Consider the following 18,332-nt stretch of genomic DNA (forward strand, 5'->3'; position numbering starts at 1 on the left):
AAATAACTGTAAAACGATTCATAATTATAAATTATGATTATTTTTACATAATTTTTACAATTGATTATTTTTACTGAAAAAGTGTTGCTGAGTGGAGTGAGAATGGATGTGCAAAATCAGGGAAACAAGAGCTATAAAGCAGGGAAGGAAGTGGATATACAGACATCGGTAAGGCAATTGAGTGTAAGAACGTATATAATGAGCCCAAGCCAGTACGAAGGACAGGAAATCAGAATGGATAGTTAGTATAACGCATCAAGATAGGGGTGGGACAAATGGACCACTGTATTTCATGTATACTAATGCCTGGAGTATTAGGAACAAGAAGGAAGAATTTTTGGTCTTGGTTGGCTCTTCCTGACCACAGGTTATTGGCATTAGTGAAACATGGCTAAGAGACGATGATTTAGTTAGTGGGACAGAATGTGTAGGGTATAGTGTGTTCAGGAGGGGCAGAGAGAATAAAATGGGTGTTATTGATGATAGCTGATAACTGCAGCCAAGGAGAATAGAAGTTGTATTGCAGGATAGTGAAAAACTTCATTTGAGGCTATTTGGTGTGAGATTGAGATTAACGGAACAAAATGTACAGTTGGGTGCTGCTATAGACCAGGTGATGGAATAGATGGTGGAGATAGTATGCGTAGATAAATTAATGAAATCAGTGGAAAGAGGGTAATTATTATGGGGGATTTCAACTATGGTAGCATTGATTGGAAGGAGGAGAGGGCACATGTGAGGAAGGAACTGGATTTTATTAAGTTACTAAGGGATAACTGTCTGAGACAGCATATAATGGAAAATACTAGGGGTTCAAGAGTGCTTGACCTAGTAATAGCACCTGAGAATTTGACTGTAATGAATATGACCATGTTGCCACCTATTGGTGAGAGGGATCATAGGATCTTAACCTGGGAGGTGGCTAAATGTGAAATTTTCAATTAAGACAGAGTACATGTGGAATTACTATGCTGGCAAGTATGACAAGCTTAGGAGATTGCTTGGTTCAGTGCCATGGCATGTAAAACTGCAAGGGCTGGATGTTGATAAGGCATGGGAAGAGGTCAAAGAGCATTTGCAGGAGGTTATAGCTGACTGTATACCTAGAGTCCGAATAGTAAATCAAGTAGGGGTTAAATGGATGAATAACACCATTAAACTTCAGTTGCAAAAAAAGAAACAACTGTGGAAGGAATTTAAGCAGAAAGGTGACCTGCAAGCACATGACCGGTATAAAGCACAGGCCAGAAGGGTAACGAGTGTGGTAAGAGAAGCAAAAGCAGATTATGAAAGGAAATTAGCCATGCAAGCTAAAGAGAATCCCAAACAGTTCTTTCAATATGTTGCAAGTAAAAGAAAAACTGTACACGGCAGAATGATTTTAAGGAATGCCAATGGTAGGGAGGTCACTGAATCAGTCAATATAGTGGAATTACTGAGTGAGTACTTCGCAAGAGTATATCATCCAGGTGGTGACATTGAAGGAATGAAGGAACCATTAGTTTATATGGGAATTGTGGTGAATGAAGTGGAGGTGAATAGTCTATTACAGAACCTTAATGTGAATACATCTGTGGGATTGAATGGTATACCAGCACGGGTATTACGTGAAGCAGCTAAAGAATTGTCAGTGCACTTGACCATATTGTTCAATCTGAGTCGCAGGTCTGGTTTAGTCCCAAAGGGGTGGAAAGAGGGGAAAATAGTTCCACTACATAAAGGAGGATCAGACTACTGTTGCAAATTACCGACCAATCAGCATATCAGGAGTCGTTGTCAAGGTCTTGGAGAAAGTAGTCAAGGGAAAAATACAGGAATGGATTGATGAAAATGAGATACTGTATGGGGGACAGCATGGTTTTGTGAAGGGTAAATCATGCCTCAGTAACTTGCTCAGGTTTTATAACACAGTGATGGCTGAACTGGATAAGGGTAAGGAGTTTACAGTGATACTACTGGACCTGGCTAAGGCCTTTAACAGGATACCACATGGAATTATAAAACTGCAACATATGGGAATGGATATAGGGTTGGTGAGATGGATAGGAGGGTGGTTAATGGAGAGATACCAGAGAGTAGTTTACTCAGGAGTAGAGTCCAAAAGATGGCCTGTGACTAGTGGTGTGCTGCAGAGTTCTGTTCTTGGACCACTGCTGTTTAATTTGTTCATTAACGATACAGGGAAGGAACTGAGAGGAATGGTTCATTTGTTCGCTGATGATGCAAAGTTGGGTAGGGCAATAGTGAATGCAAAACATGTCAAAATTTTGCAGGATGATTTGGATAGATTGGAGGTCTGAGCTAAGGAGAATGGATGTCAATTAAATGTGGCAAAATGTAAGGTTATGCATTTTGGGGTAAAAAGATTAGCAGCAGTATATCACATTGGTGGAACTGTACTCCAGGAGATTGATGAGCCCAGAGACTTGGAAGTGTTGTTGGATAGGGAGTTGAAGTTTAGGGGGCACATTGCAAAAGTGGCTAAATCAGCTGATCAAATCACTTGGATGCTGAAGAATACTCTGACAAGCAGACATAGGCAAGTTATTGTTCCTCTGTATCGAGCCTTGATAAGATCCCATCTCGACTACTGTGTCCAGATCTGGTCACCTAGGTTTCTTCTTGATGGGGAGGAGGTGGAGAGGATCCAGAGGCAAGTGACCAAGATGGCAGCAGGTCTATGGAATGAACCTTATGAGAACAGGTTGAAGATTTGTGGGTTGCAGAAACCAGTTGATAGGCGGAAAAGGGGAGATATGATTGAGACATTCAATTGCTAAAGGGATTCTATAGGATTAATTCAGAGGATATTTTTGAGATCAGGACTGGTGGTGGGAGAACTAGGGGCCACCTATGGAAGCTGGGCAAGAGTGTGGTTAGCATGGGGTGTTAGAGCTGGGTTCTTTACTTTTAGAGTGGTAAATGAGTGGAATAAGTTGCCAGAGTCTGTTGTGGGTGCTATGACGGTGAGCAAGTTCAAGGCAAGGTATGATAGATACTGTGAGAATGTCGTATAGTTGTGTGGACATGATGTTTAGGGCCTCCCTCGATGAGTCTAAAGACTCCCTGGAGTCGCCCATAATAATAATAATAACCAATTGGTTATGTGTTACTCAATATTAAATTAACCTGATTTTTTCTGTACATAATGGAAAACTAATATGTAATGTATAATTTAATAATCAATTTACTATATATTTCTTCTACAATTTGACATATTTATTTTATCCACATGAGAGAAATGGCTTCATATTTCTGAAGAATTTTTATAGACCAACTCAAAAGTATACAAAACTGATTCCCGCATAATATTAAATAGTGACTTACCAAGTGTGTTCATGAAACTGCTGAATGTAATCAACTTCAGAATATTCAGGATAAAGAAATATCACAGGCCAGATCAGTTCACCAGCAGAATTTAAACGAACTTTCATTCCAGACAATGGTGGAAAAATTGGCTCTAATTCATCAGTGTCAGAAGTATTCTCCTCCTCTTCCTTTTGATGTGATGTACCAACGTAAATACCTCTTGACTGTTATGTGTTAATTTAAAAAATATACTTATAAAAACACGCACATTAATATATACACATATATTTTATTAAAGAAAGTCATTTTATTTATTAAAGTAATATACATGAATATTTTAGTTTAGTAAATTATCCTTCATTTCTTCTTTCTGCTACATCTTCAGTCACTCCTTTTCATTTGTGGGAACACAGTAAAATATTCTAACAAACTGAGCAAGTGTTACTTCAACTTTATTACATTCAACTTTGCTACAAAAAGCATTTGTTGCAGCAACTAATTACCAATATGCCATTTTACTATAGCAAATTTTCCAATATAACAATGGTTCCTGCAAGTATGTTGAAGTGAAAGTGAACAGAATATCTAAACACACATCTGGACTTCTCACCAACAATTTATGAGATCTTATTCTTGTCTTTTATATTCCCCTCCCATTCCCTTCAGCTCAAGATATTACCTTTCACTTTAAGCTAATAACTCTATGTGATGTGCTGATGCATTATGAAATGGCCAGGTGATTACCTACACAATAACCTAACTTTCTACAACTAGGTTTAGATCTTGATTCATATTATAGCCTATCTGAATGTTATTAATTCATAGCAGCATATATGAACAAAATAATCTAGTAATTTATCAAACTGCTGATTCACCAATTTCAAATCAGCATTTTAAGTGCAGATCACTTGCCAATGAACCAAAAGCACTACTCAAGTAATTGTAGAAACAATTTAATTTGTAATGGAAAATCTGAGAACATGGTATTCCAGAGTACCATGTTAGTTACATTTGTTCCTGAATCTCATTTAGTTTATTAAATTATCTTTCATTTCTTCTTTCTGCTACATCTTCAGTCACTCCTTTTCATTTATGGGAACATAGTGTAATATTCTAACAAACTGAGCAACAGTGTTATTTCAACTTTGTTACAAAAAGTTTGTTGCAGCAACTCATTTGCGTTAACAAATTATCAAAAAAGTCCATGCCATTTTCCTATAGCAAATTTTCCAATATAACAATAGTTTCTGCAATTTTGGATTAATTAAAAGGCAGTTATGCTTGTTCAAATTAGGATAATGATTCACTGCTAATTCCAAAATTAGAATCTCAGACTTATACAGGATGTATACAACTTTGCAGGAGAACAAAGAATAACTCTGAAGACATACAAAAGCTGAGTAAGTATCATCATTTGGTGAAACACATCAATTTTTGGTCATGTAACTTTTTATTACTAAATGATAATAACACTAGATTGCATGAAACGTCACACCATTTGAAAATGGCGACTTTTGATGGTGCAGAGTAAGCATGTTGTGTGTTTTGGTTTGAGGAAATGAAGTCTGCAACACAAGTTCAGAGGAATTTCTGCAAGCAGTATGGTAAAAAACATACGGTACATCTTGTTACCATGGTAGTAGTAGTAACAAGATTTACATGTGGCACAAGAATTTTGTGGAAACAGGCTGTTCTGTGCATTATCCAAGGTTAACAGAAAGGCTGCATGCTGCTGATGTGGAAGAAGTTGAGGAAAGTTTCCAAACAAGTCCTGGAAAGACCAGATGGGTGTCTCATCAAATTGGTGAACGTTTAGAAAGTTCTGGGTAGTGGCCCTTCCCTTAATGCATAACATTATACATATCCGCAAGGAGATGTGTTTTGCATTATGGGAGATACTGAGATAGGAATGATGTTAGCTTGCTCCACCTTTGCAACGAGTTGCACCACCTTACCCCAGTCCTGCAGATACTTTCAGGTGCAAACTTTGTTTGCTCACACTTGGATAAAGGATTAAGCTAAATTTATTATAGTCTAACCAAGTGAAAAATAAACTTTCAACATCTTTCTCTAAATCCAGAGTAATTTAATAAAAAGGTGGCACACCGTTTGGCAACTCCTATAGGTAGAGAGACATATCCGCAAGGAGATGTGTTTTGCATTATGGGAGATACTGATGTTAGCTTGCTCCACCTTTGCAACGAGTTGCCGTGGGAGATACTGAGATAGGAGTGATGTTAGCTTGCTCCACCTATGCAACGAGTTGCTCAGTATTGTACCACCTTACCCCAGTCCTGAAGATACTTTCAGGTGCAAACTTTATTTGCTCACACTTGGATAAAAGATTAAACTAAATTTATTATTATCATCAAATTGGAATTCCACATATGACTGTGTGGTGTGTATTATGACAGCATCTACATTTAAGGCCCTACAAATTTACCCTCATAAAACATTTGAAGAAAGATGATAAGAAGTTATGCCAGGATTTCTGTAAGGAAATGATCAGTAGGATAAAACAGAATGAGGACTTTTTGAAAATTATCGTTTTCAGTGACGAGTGCACTTTTCACATAAGTGAGCAAGTAAACACTCCCAACTGCAAAATTTGAGGAAGCGAAAATCCACATGTCATCGTAGAACATGTTCACAGCACCCCAAAGGCTAAAATGTTTTTTGCCATAAACAAGAAGAAAGTGGACCCTTCTTTTTTTTTGAGTCTACCATTACTGGTGGTGTGTATCTGAACATGCTACAAGGGTACTTAATACCACAATTAGAGGATGATGATGATAACAATGACAGATGCTTACATTTCCAGCAGGATGGAGCATCTCCTCGTTATCTGACAGATGTAAAGTCATACCTTGACACCCGTTTTCCAGGCAGATAGATTGGTAGAGGGGGGGGGGGGGGGCCTGTAGTGGCCACCATGTTACCCTGTTAGATTTTTTCTTCTGGGCTTTGTGAAAGATTGAGTATTTGTACCACCACTACCAGCCAATTTGGATGAGCTGTGTTCAGGAATTACTGTCGCCATTGGTGAAATTACACCAGATGTGCTCTGCCGAGGAAGTCAAAAGAATAAATTTATATGGAATAAGAGAGAAATTAGTGAAAACATTAGTTTAATGTTTTCACTAATTTCTCTCTTAAAAATTGGTTTTGTGTTAAAACCAATTTTTCTTATGGATCTAAAAGCTGGGTTAAAAATAAAAGATTTGATCAAGGCCTGGAGATCATAGATATGAGAGGTTCTGAGAAAAATCAAAAGCGAACGTCAATAACAGAACCGTATTAAAAATGAGGATATTAGGAAGAAACCTGACACATTCAGGAATAAATTCTTTTGTTGCTATATGAACCATAAGGATGGGTCATAGTGATGTTGAATACCAAAATTTGTTGCTTTTGTCAGGTGGTATTTGGTGAACGTGTTAATGGAATAGCCATCATAAGTATGAGTAGTAGTAAGTCGAGGACTAACTATTTTATTTGTTCTTTAAGAAAAACTTTGTTTTCCTTTTCCTGCTCTCTCTCTCTCTCTCTCTCTTTTTTTTTTCATGTGGCTTCCACCCACAAAAGATTAATAAACCTATAGCATGTGGGTGGTTTAAGGATTATTTTTTTCCCTATTTTTATTAATTTTATATATTTTTTGTGCTTAGTCCAGAAACCCTACTCTAGAAATCAAAAATGGAACTTTTCAAGCCACTTCAGGACTCCAATAAGTGGGAAAGTGGTCTCACACTAGGCAATGAAGTCAGAGAGCAGGTATGCTAACCACTTGGCCACCTAGGCCAGCAAATAGTTGTCTGCAAAGACTTTAATAGTTGGGTTTTTATTTCATTGCTGATTTTCATACCAACGTTGGAGACATCACTTATTTAATTTAACTAAAGAGTGCAAACAAACTTGACTGGATTTATTTAGAGGTGTGTGATTATCTGTGTAAAGTAAAGAGTTAAACAGTTAAGTTCAATATCTCCAATTTGGATAACAGGTTTAATGCCACTTACCTTCATAATGTGATCCACATATATGAAGAATAATAACAGAGCTAGTGTGTGTACTTGTTTTACACCTGCTTTTACATACATTAATAGCCTCTATACACAAGCACGAAGATATTTTACATACAAACTTCGCCTGCTTACACTTGGGTAAAAGATTAAGCAAAAATATATTTCCTTGTCAAGCATAAGTTATTTTCTAATGAAGTGAAAAGTCTCCTGACAACTATCTCTAATCCAGAGTATTTTAAAAATATATGATCCATCTATTTACCACTTGTAAATGGATATTAAATGACTTTTAATTACCGTACATGTCGGCATATAAGACGACTCTCAAATACTACAGAAAACCCCTCGAAATCATGGGTCATCTTATACACGAGTATAAAAAGGGAAGCTTAATTTCTTGGATGAACATTTAGGTAGTTACAATACATCATTATATAAGAAAATAGGCAGTGTTTATAAACAAATCAGATTAATTTTTTGTTACACATTAAATTTATTTAAAATATTAAATAGATGTAAGTCTTAAAAAACAAATAATAATTATTAACCTCAATTTTCATGTTAATTTTCTTCATCATCTGTTGAAAATAGTTCTTCAGATTCATTGTTTAAATGATCGTCATATGGATCTCAGTTAAAATCCGGTGAATTGATTTCATTTTCATCATCATCAGTGTCCCACAACCATCTTCCATACAATCCATAAGATTAGAGATACCACACTTTAAATGATTTTATTACAGTCTCTACTTTCATTTTATTCCATGCTTTGATCACAAAATTGCACAACATATCAAGTGATGCAGCGTGCATAGATCCACTGTTTGTAAATGATTTTTCACCAGTCAAAATCCAATTATCCCACTCTTCCCGCATGTGATCTTTAAATGGTTTGTTCAAGCAGACATCTAGTGGTTGCAATATAGAAGTCAAACCATCTGGTATAATAACAGTTTTTGTGGTTTTTTTTTCTAGAAGACTTTTAGTATTCTCACTCAGTTAAATGACTACGAAACATATCCCATTCTAATAAACTGCATTTCTTCATTATACTGCCTGGTCGCGTGTTCCACACATTATTTATCCATCCATCCTTTTTCATGAAAATGTACAAAAACACCTGAAGGAAATTGTATCTTAGGTTTAGTTTTACATTTGAAGATGATCATTGGTTTTAACTTGGTTCCATCAGCCAAACATGACAACACAACCGCAAACCTTGTTTTTTCATGACCTGCACTTCGAACTAGCAGACTCTTATTACCTTTAGACTCCACTGTTTTATTGCTTATCATATCAAAGCTCATAGGAGTTTCATCCATATTTCCAATCTTTGAGAATAGAAATTTATGTTCTTGTCTCAACTGAATAATAAATTTATGGAAACTGGTAAGTTTGTGGTCAAGATCTGCTGGTAGTTTTTGAGCAAGTTTCATTTTTTGTCGTATTACCAGATTTTGTCTGTTCATAAAACGATTACACCATCCTGAAGTAGCTTGAAATTCTATACTTTTATCCGGATTCAATCTTGACCATTTTAGTGCATATGCTCTAATCATATTTCTTGTAAAAAGATAACTATTCTGCCTTTGTTCGAATACCCACTCTGTAAGCAAGTTTGATATTATATCAAACTTTCTTGCAGCAGCAGCACAGTTATTAGTTTGCTTTGCCATTTCAATTACCCTTATTTTAAATCCAGCTTCATACTTTCTTTGTTTTGTTGCTGGTTCCATGATTTTAAATAATAACAATTTTAATAATCCTAAAATTAAAAAAAAATGCAAAATTAATAATTAAGTAAAATTTGGGCTAATTACTTTTAATTAGGGTAAATACTAAATCTATGATATGCAAAAAAATAACGGATATGCATAGATATAAAAATAATGGCTATAACAACAATACCTAACGTTGCATTAATACAAGAAAGAAAAAATTGGGGGGGGGGGGGGGTCGTTCTTATACAAAAGACATAAACTTAAAACCTAAAAATAGCCTAAACTTTAGGCCGCCTCGTTATATACGCCGACATATATGGTAATTAATTCAACCTTGGTATCTTTTTGGGTCTGGTTCAAACATTTTTAGCTGAGTTAATTGCATATTCCTCTTTGTTTGAGAGCAAGTGGGTGAGAATGATATAATGACTTGTTTTATATGTTCACTGTAAGAGTTGTGTACTTAAGTGATACAAAAGAGTTGAGTAATTACTGCACATAATATTTCATTTATTAAATTATTTTCAATATACTTGGAGTAATTACTGACTTCAGCTATAATAGTTAATGATTAAAATTTATTTGAATTTAATTAATATTTGAGTCAGGGATCAATAATAACGTTCACATAGGAGATGAACCCAGTTAGCATTTCAGCAATTCATATATATGATGATGATGAATGAATGATTTCCTTGTATTCAATCATCTATTTTAATTGCTGAAATGCTAACGAGGTTCATCTCTTATGAAAATGTTATTATCAAGACTCAACAAATACCACTTTCTAGCGAGCCCATTGCGAGCAGATTTTACCAGCTGTTGGACAGCTGCAGATTGGACAAAAATAGAATAATTTTAAGTTAATAAAAAATAACTTTCTAAAAAAAATTTTTGTTTTAAACTTTAAGAAAATACAAAAGAATATGGGTAATATAAAGGGCCATTCTTGTAACAAAAATTAATATAACAAATTATATTTTCAAAAAAATTATACAACACTGGGAGATAATAAAAATGGGGAGATCTTGAGTACATCTTTTCTGTGATGAGGAGGATTTTGAATAATTTGTGGAGCCTATAACTGATCTCAGATGCAAGTAAAATTTGAATTCTCAATTCAAAGAAACTTTGATCATTAACTATTATAGCTGAAGTCAGTCATTTTCCAAATATACTGAATACATTTAATAAATCAAATATTATTTACAGTAATTATTATTATTATTATTATTATTATGTGACACCCTCCAGGGAGTTCAAAGACTCATCGAGGAAGGGCCAGCTATTCGACAACTCTCCGTCTCCACCGCTCATTTCGCCAACTACAACGAACTGCAACTATCCTCATCATCTACACCAACGCCATCTATCACTGACCACCACCACCACTAATATTTTCACAAACATCCATGCCAATGCGGGACTCAAAGCAGCAGCCTTTTGGCTGAAGAACAGATACGTTTACCACTTGGCCAACCAGCCAGTTGTGAATTATAAATATTAAATCACTCTAACACACTTTCTCTTAATTTAAATTGTACAAAAATGAATGTGTGTTCAGTATGACTAAATTTTAACAAACTCATAATGACAAATATGTAGGCTAATATATAACATCATCATAGTAATCCATCAGTTACACTCTGAGCAACGTTAAATAAACTTTCAACAGTTTACTAAGTAAACTAAACAGAGCAGATAAATATATCATATGCTTGTTCTGTATCAAGAGTTCAAAGTTAATTAGTAGTCATCCATTCCACTTTCGATATGAGACAGGAGAATTTAACATGAATCAAGTGACATAGAAGATAAATGGGAAAATTTGAAACAAATTCTCACAAAAGCAGCAACAGAAACCTTAGGAATAAAGCACAAATGGATTAGAAAAAGAGGACTGCGAGACTGGAACAAAGAAATAGAAAATATAATAAAAACCAAAAAGGACAGTTACCAGAAATGGCTAAATTCCAAAACAATAGAAGCAGAAATAGAGTATAAAAGAAATAGTGCAATTGCAAAACGAGAAGTAAGGAAAAAACATAGAGAAAGATGGAACAATTTCGTAACAGAACTAGAAAAGGATTTATTTAAGCCACAACCCAAAACCTATAAAGTAATAAAATACATGAATAAAGAAATAAAAGAAAAGATAAAAATACAAACAATAGATTTAGAAAAATGGGTGACCTATTTCCAAAATCTCTGGACAGATGAGAACAATGAATTAAAATTTTATAAGACAAAGAATGACCTAACAGAAAATATCACAATGTTAGAACTGAAAAATATAATAAAGAAGATGAAAAATAGGAAAACGCCAGGAGAAGACAATATAAATATAGAACTATACAAAAATGCAGGTGAAAAATTTAATGAAAGACTTTTGAAATTTTTTAATATGGCTTGTATGTCTGGAAAAACTCCTAACTCTTGGAAAAAAAGCACTGGTTACCCCAATCTAAAAAAAAGGAAATAAAGAAGATTGCAATAACTATAGGAGAATTAGTCTGCTGAATACAGGATATAAAATATATGCAGGAATATTATTATTATTATTATTATTACATCACACCTCCATGGAGTCCAATAGAAGCCTCATCGAGGGCGGGCATTTACTCTACAACTCTTCGACTCACTACTCCAGCAACCTTCATCATCATCATCTAACACCAATGCCATCTACCGCCGACTATCACCACTAGTACTTACACAGACAATCAAAACATCCATGCCCATGGAGGGATTCGAACCCCGCAGCCTTTTGGCTGGAGAGCAGATAAGCTAACCACTCGGCCAACCAGGCCGGCAAATATTAAAGGAGAAGCTAAGCAGTATTGTAGAGAACAAACTACTAGAAGAACAAAATTGTTTCTGAAAAGGCCAATCCTGCATAGATAGAATTTTTACTTTAAAATTATTAATAGAAAAGAGAAGAGAATTTCAAAAAGAAACACATGTGGCCTTTGCTGATTATGAAAAAGCCTTGGACAAAATTAGTAGACAAAAATTGTTTAAAATATTAACCAATTTAAACATACCAAACCAATTTTTTCAATCCATTCAAGAAATATCTACAGGAAATCAAATAGCAGTTAAATTAGAACACATCTCAGACTGGAAAGATATATCAAGATGAGTAAGACAAGGATGTACCCTCTAACTTCTGCTTTTCAATATATATATATATATATATATATATAATTATAACAATCAGGAAACAGATTTGGTATACAAATAACCCCACAAATAAAGATAGATACACTACTATTTGCAGATGATCAAATGATATTAACTACATCAGAAGATGATTTACAAAGATCATTAAAATTATTAAATGATATCTCAAAACAATATAATATGACAATATCTAAAGAAAAAACAAAAATAATGGCATTCAAAGGAGAAAACCTAATAAGAAGTAAAATAGTGATAGATAATAAAATATGAGAACAGGTAAATACTTGCACATACTCAGGATGTGATTTATCATATGAAAAAGAAAAATACATAGACACCAAAATATCAAACTTTGTCAAAGTAAATGGCATAATAAATAATATATTTAAACCATCCCTGATACAAAAACACACTAGAATCAGATTATATAATACCTATCGAAACCAACTCTACTATACAGAAGCAAAACATGGACCATAAAAAGGAAAGACAAAAAAACGAATTCAAACAGCAGAAATGAAGTTTCTCAGAAAAACAGCTGGATATACCAAGTGGGAATATAAAACAAATGAAGAAATCTTACAATCCCTGAAAATAAAACCAATTAATTACTATATAAGACTGTATAAACAAAAATGGCTAGAACATTTAAATCGAATGGACAACAGCAGATTAACAAAAATATTATACAGATACGAAATAATTGGAAAAAGAAGAATCGGAAGACCAAGAAAGAAATGGCATGAAACCAGAACAGGCCACTTGGTCTAAAATCCATGTTAGGAAGAAGAAGTACACATAGTGTCTTTTGTTTCAATTCACCAATGATAGTAAGAATTATCAATTGTTCCTTTACTTAATCAACTGAATATATTTCTGTAACAAGTATTCTGAAAATGTAGTTGACGACGGCCTTGACATATTTTTTTAATACTAGTCTTGCACTGGGTCAAGTTCCTAAGGAGTGGAAGGAGGGCAAGATTGTGCCACTTCATAAAGGAGGTGATAGAACTCAAGCATCAAACTATAGGCCTATCTGTGTGTCAGGTGTTGTGGTTAAGTTGTTGGAGAGGCTTGTGAGAACTAGGATCCAGAATTGGGCTGACAACAATGGTATTATCTTTGATGGGCAGCATGAATTTCCTAAAGGGAGGTCACGTTTTAGTAATCTACTTACTTATTACAATAAAGTGACTGCTTCCTTGGACAGAGGAGAAAGATACACAGTAATATACTTGGATTTCGCAAAGGCTTTTGATAAAGTACCTCATGATAAATTGATAGTCAAACTGGAGCGGATGGGGTTGGATATTAGATTGGTGCATTGGATTGGAGATTGGCTGTCTGATAGGTATCAACAAGTTGTGTATGGGGGAAGTGATTTCAAAGAAAAGGAAAGTCACTAGTGGAGTGCCTCAGAGATCTGTTTTAGGGACATTACTGTTTAACTTGTATGTTAATGATATAGGTGAAGATTTGGATGGAGATATTCAGTTGTTTGCAGATGATGCAAAGTTGGGATGAACCATGAAGAGTAGTGAGAATATTGTGACCTTGCAGGAAGACCTGAATAAATTGAGTGATTGGGCACAGGAATGGGGATGTGAGTTCAATGTTGCAAAATGTAAGGTTTTAAAATTTGGAAAACAAAGATGGGTTGCAGAATTTATGCTTGGTGAGGATATATATTGTTGGAGGTGGAGGAAATAAGAGATCTTGGGATGATAGTGGATAAGGATCTGAATTTAGGGGACACATTGCCAAAACTGTGAAGACAACACAAAAGCTTCTGGGAATGATACAAAGGACACTGACATGTAGAAGTAGGGAGATTCTTGTCCCATTGTATAAGGCTTTGATTAGGCGACATATGGATGATTGTGCACAGATTTGGTCAACTGGTTTTTCACAAGGACGAAGAGATGTTGGAAAAGGTCCAGAGGTGACTGACTAAGGTAGTTTCTAATCTCTGGAATGTCGAGTATGAGGAAAGATTGAGAAGATGCAATTTGCAGAGTTTGGTGGACAGGAGGAAGAGGGGAGATATAATAGAGACCTACAAGTTAGTAAGAGGTTGTTATAGGATCAATGCCGGAGAGGTTCTACAGAAAATAGTGGGAGACCAGGGGAGAATCAGAGGTCATCCCTGGAAACTGTATAAAGAGGGTGTGAGTAGGGGAGTGAGAGGCAGGTTTTTTTTATGCAGAGTTGTAAATGATTGGAATGCCTTGACTGAGAGTATGGTGTCTGCAGAAAATTCGAGTGTGTTTAAAGCAAGGTATGATGAGCTGTGTGTATAATAAAAGGACCTCCCAGATGAGTCTTTGACTCCATGGGGTGGGTAGAAGTAATATAATAATAATATCTGCACACTTCTATAACAAAACCTCTGTTTATTTCCTTATATTATGAAAATTCAAAATATGTATTATTCTATACTTTGAATTTATCTTCTTTACATTATGCTCTCCTTTTCAGCTATTCTCTAGCATTTCTGTTGCTAATCAAAAGAAACCCTGCATGCAAATTGTGTTGGTTATGTCCAAATTCCTCATTCTATGCTTGGCAATATAATCAACACGAGCCTTTGTCCAGAGGAAAATATCTTCTCAAAACTTCATTGAAATAATATTATTTGCACTTTTACTTAGTCTATGCATGTAAAAATTCTCCATGCACTGAAGAAAATTAGTTTTAGTTTTAGAATTGCTCTGCTCCGATATCAACAGTAAGTGCTATCACTATGCATATTCTAAATATTTCCATATAAGTTCATTTTTGATCACTTTTACATTCTCAGTATTTTACAACATACATATACATCATTATAATATATTTACAAATATTTATAAATAATGATGGAATGCGTTGAATAACAATTAAAAAAAAATACACATGCTTACACATGGGTAGAGGATTAAGCAAGAATATAATTTTTTGTCAGGAATAAGCCACACAGATAACTTATAAACCACACAGAAAGCTAGCAACCCTTATCTGTTCCCCCCAAAGAATCTGAATCTACCTGGAGTGTACCAGGTACCCTGCAGTTGCAACCATTCATACCATAGTCAAACAGGCAGCACAGGCAACATCCCTATATCAGAGCACCAGGATTACATCTGTTTCCACTATTATGACCATTCAGGACTAGCAGATCATGCCCTAGATTCCTGGCACAGGATCTGCTGGAAAAAAGCCACCTTACTCCACAGAAGCAAATTTAAATTTGAGAGGTTTTTCCTCGAATCTGCTGCAGCTCTTACCAACCATCCTAACCTAAACAAATACATGCATCAAACTACCTCTTATATTGGAAACACTTATCGACAGACAGTCAGCCCAACACCCAACCAAAGCCAATAAGTGGTGTAATCATAGGACCTTTTGGCCATCATCCTCTAACTCTCCTGTTCCATCTTTGTTACTGAAATGCACCTGAATGCACATATTTAATACCAGTATATTAATCTCTGAAGATTTTGATCTAACTTTGGCAAAATATAGGAAGTAATAATTAAAGGTTATTATCTAGTCTATGTTTTCGATATCCTTAAACAACACGATACTGGAGAATCAATGTATAAGCCTAAACAACAAGATTTCTTTTTCCAATTATGTCTGATGCTAATAGTTATCATTAATTCCAGTGAATGTTTGGGATTCATTTGTATGTTTAGGTCTCCAACAGGAACCAGCTTTCTCATTTTAAATATGTGAACCCCCCCCCCCCCTCTCTCTCTCTCTCTCTCTCATGGCTCTACTTCTATACTAGAACCTTAAGTGGAACCAAATGGTACAAACAACCTTACTGTCCATTTTGAAATTTGCCCAAATCAGGCTACTTGAAATTGCACACCATTCAAGAGATTTATGTTTAGTATTGAATATGATTCAGACACCATCCTTGCCTGATGACTATTGCCTACATATAACAGCTTACAGTTATTATTTAGAAATATCTCACCTTCATTAGTTGTATGGTACCATCAATTATATTGACATGGTATCACCACCATTTTTCTCCTAGTTCAATCTCTTTTCTAATTACAGGAATACATTGTATAGTGCGTTTAATTGGTTCCAAGAAGCATCCACGCTATGCAAAACTGCACTGTTTCTATTTATAAAGGTTTTCAATTTAATTTGTTTATTACAAAAATTTAGGATAATAAAAATGTTTTAAAATGAAAAAAATTGTTATTTTTATTAACTAAATAACAAATAAAATCTGTTTAAACTGATATAAAAGTTGTGGAAAACAAAACAAATATTGATAATGAAGGGGAAACAAATCCTTTGATGTTTATCTGCCAGTAAGCGAAACTCTAAGAACTAGGACTAAGATTTAGGAGTTTCATTCCGAAAAACTATCGGCAAATCCAAGTGTAAATAACCACTTGGTAGTACAACACCAAGGCAACTCGTATCAAAGGTGGAGCAAGCTCCCTCACTATCCTTGATATTTTCTCATAATGTAAAAACACAGCCCCTAGGGGATGTAATACTGTAATTACATTATGAGGAGAGGTCACTACCCAGATGGTTTCAACCTTTTTTGAGGTCTCATCAGTGAGTAGGTAGACCTGGAAGATAACAAGGTTTAAGTGAAAAGAACTTGCATACCTTCACTATACGAATGCCATAAAGGTGTGCCTGTATATTATAACAGATAAACATCAAAGGATTTGTATCCCCTTCATTATTATTAAGGTTGCCAGAAAAATAGCCTTTTGGCTTTCATTCTATGTTATAAAACAAATATTGTTTCAATTTTAGCATGCAGTAATTTATTTTTTACTAAACTAGTCTTTTAGTGTTTGTTGAACCATCCTTGTCTCCTTTGTCTCTTCAAGTACTAGATCTCTGTAGCATTTGATGGCATTATTGAGTCTTTGTCTCACTTTGATGCTTCTTTCCAAATTCGGGTCGGCATTTATGAGAAAGTTGGAAGCTTCATCGATTTTTCTCACAAAAGTTGAAAGATCAGCAAAGAAAAATTCTTCAACCATGACATCAGTGGGGTCATCTTCGTCTTCTTCTGCTTCATAGGCTCATTGTTGTTCCAACTCCAAAAGGGTTTCATCATCCAAACCATTTGAATGAGAATCAATACATTCGTTCACATTGTTACAATCTAAAGTTGTAACAATGTGATCTTTGCCCATCTGCACAATTTCTGTTGAAATTTCCTCTTTCTGTGTTGCAATGGCAACAAAGTCCTTTGAACAATGCGGCAAGATATGCCATATGGCTCTCATGTTGCTTTGAGTCACCTCTTGCCAAGATTCATAAATATTTTGAATGGCATCTTTTAGGTTAAATTTCTTCCAAAATTCATTCAAAGTTCAAGAATCTTCTTCTGCTGCAGCTTTAATAGCTTGAGCAAAAGTTCGTCTTAAATAGTAAGCCTTGAAAGTGGAGATAACGCCTTGATCCATCGGCTGCAGAATTGATGTTGTGTTTGGAAGGAAAAAATGAATCTTGACATTTTCATCTAAGTCTCAACAGGGTTGGATGCCTGGTGCATTGTCTAATAAAAGCAAAATTTTGCAAGGAATATCATTCTTTTTACAATAGCTTTTAACTACAGGGAAAAAGCAAGTTTTAAACTAGTCTTCGAAAATTGAACGAGTCACCCACGCTTTTTTATTCGAATGCCAATGAACAGGTAAATTGTTCTTTGTAAAGCCCTTAAGAGCTCTTGGGTTTTCCGCTCTCTACACTAACAGTGGCTTCAATTTTAAATCACCTGATGCATTACCTCCTAGTCAAAGTGTCAATCAGTCTTTTGACACTTTATACCCAGCTTGTCTTGGGGCATGGGTCCCATGCTACCAAGCGCATTCCCAGGTTGCAGATAGGGAAATGGCCTCTGGATACAGAGGTTGGCTGCGAATAAACAGGGAAACCTGTGAATAAGCAGTCGTGGACAATGGGACGGCATCTACCAACAGGAAGTAGTGAGATAGACAGTGGTATGGTTATCTCTATAAAATGCCACACATTTCCACTGACGGGGATGTAACATGGCGAGATGTAACTGCCATTAAATAAGTTACAGCCCGCTGGAAGTTGGGGCAGCAACACCTTT

The 18,332-nt window shown here is 35.2% G+C and overlaps 1 protein-coding gene across 2 annotated transcripts in view; it reads right to left on the reverse strand.

Moving 5' to 3' along the window:
* The window catches only part of Dpit47 (DNA polymerase interacting tpr containing protein of 47kD), a 214,895-nt gene that overhangs the window by 36,290 nt on the left and 160,273 nt on the right, over positions 1 to 18,332 (reverse strand). For both annotated transcript variants that reach the window (XM_090393941.1, XM_090393935.1), the window contains exon 9: positions 3,328 to 3,533. In XM_090393941.1, the coding sequence (XP_090250067.1) occupies positions 3,328 to 3,533 (206 nt within the window). The remainder of the gene's footprint in view (positions 1 to 3,327; positions 3,534 to 18,332) is intronic.

The sequence above is a fragment of the Typopeltis vanoorti genome, chromosome 1 (genome assembly GCF_054136105.1).
Source record: "Typopeltis vanoorti isolate ZY-2024b chromosome 1, IOZ_Tvanoo_1.0, whole genome shotgun sequence".
NCBI lineage: Eukaryota > Metazoa > Arthropoda > Arachnida > Uropygi > Thelyphonidae > Typopeltis > Typopeltis vanoorti.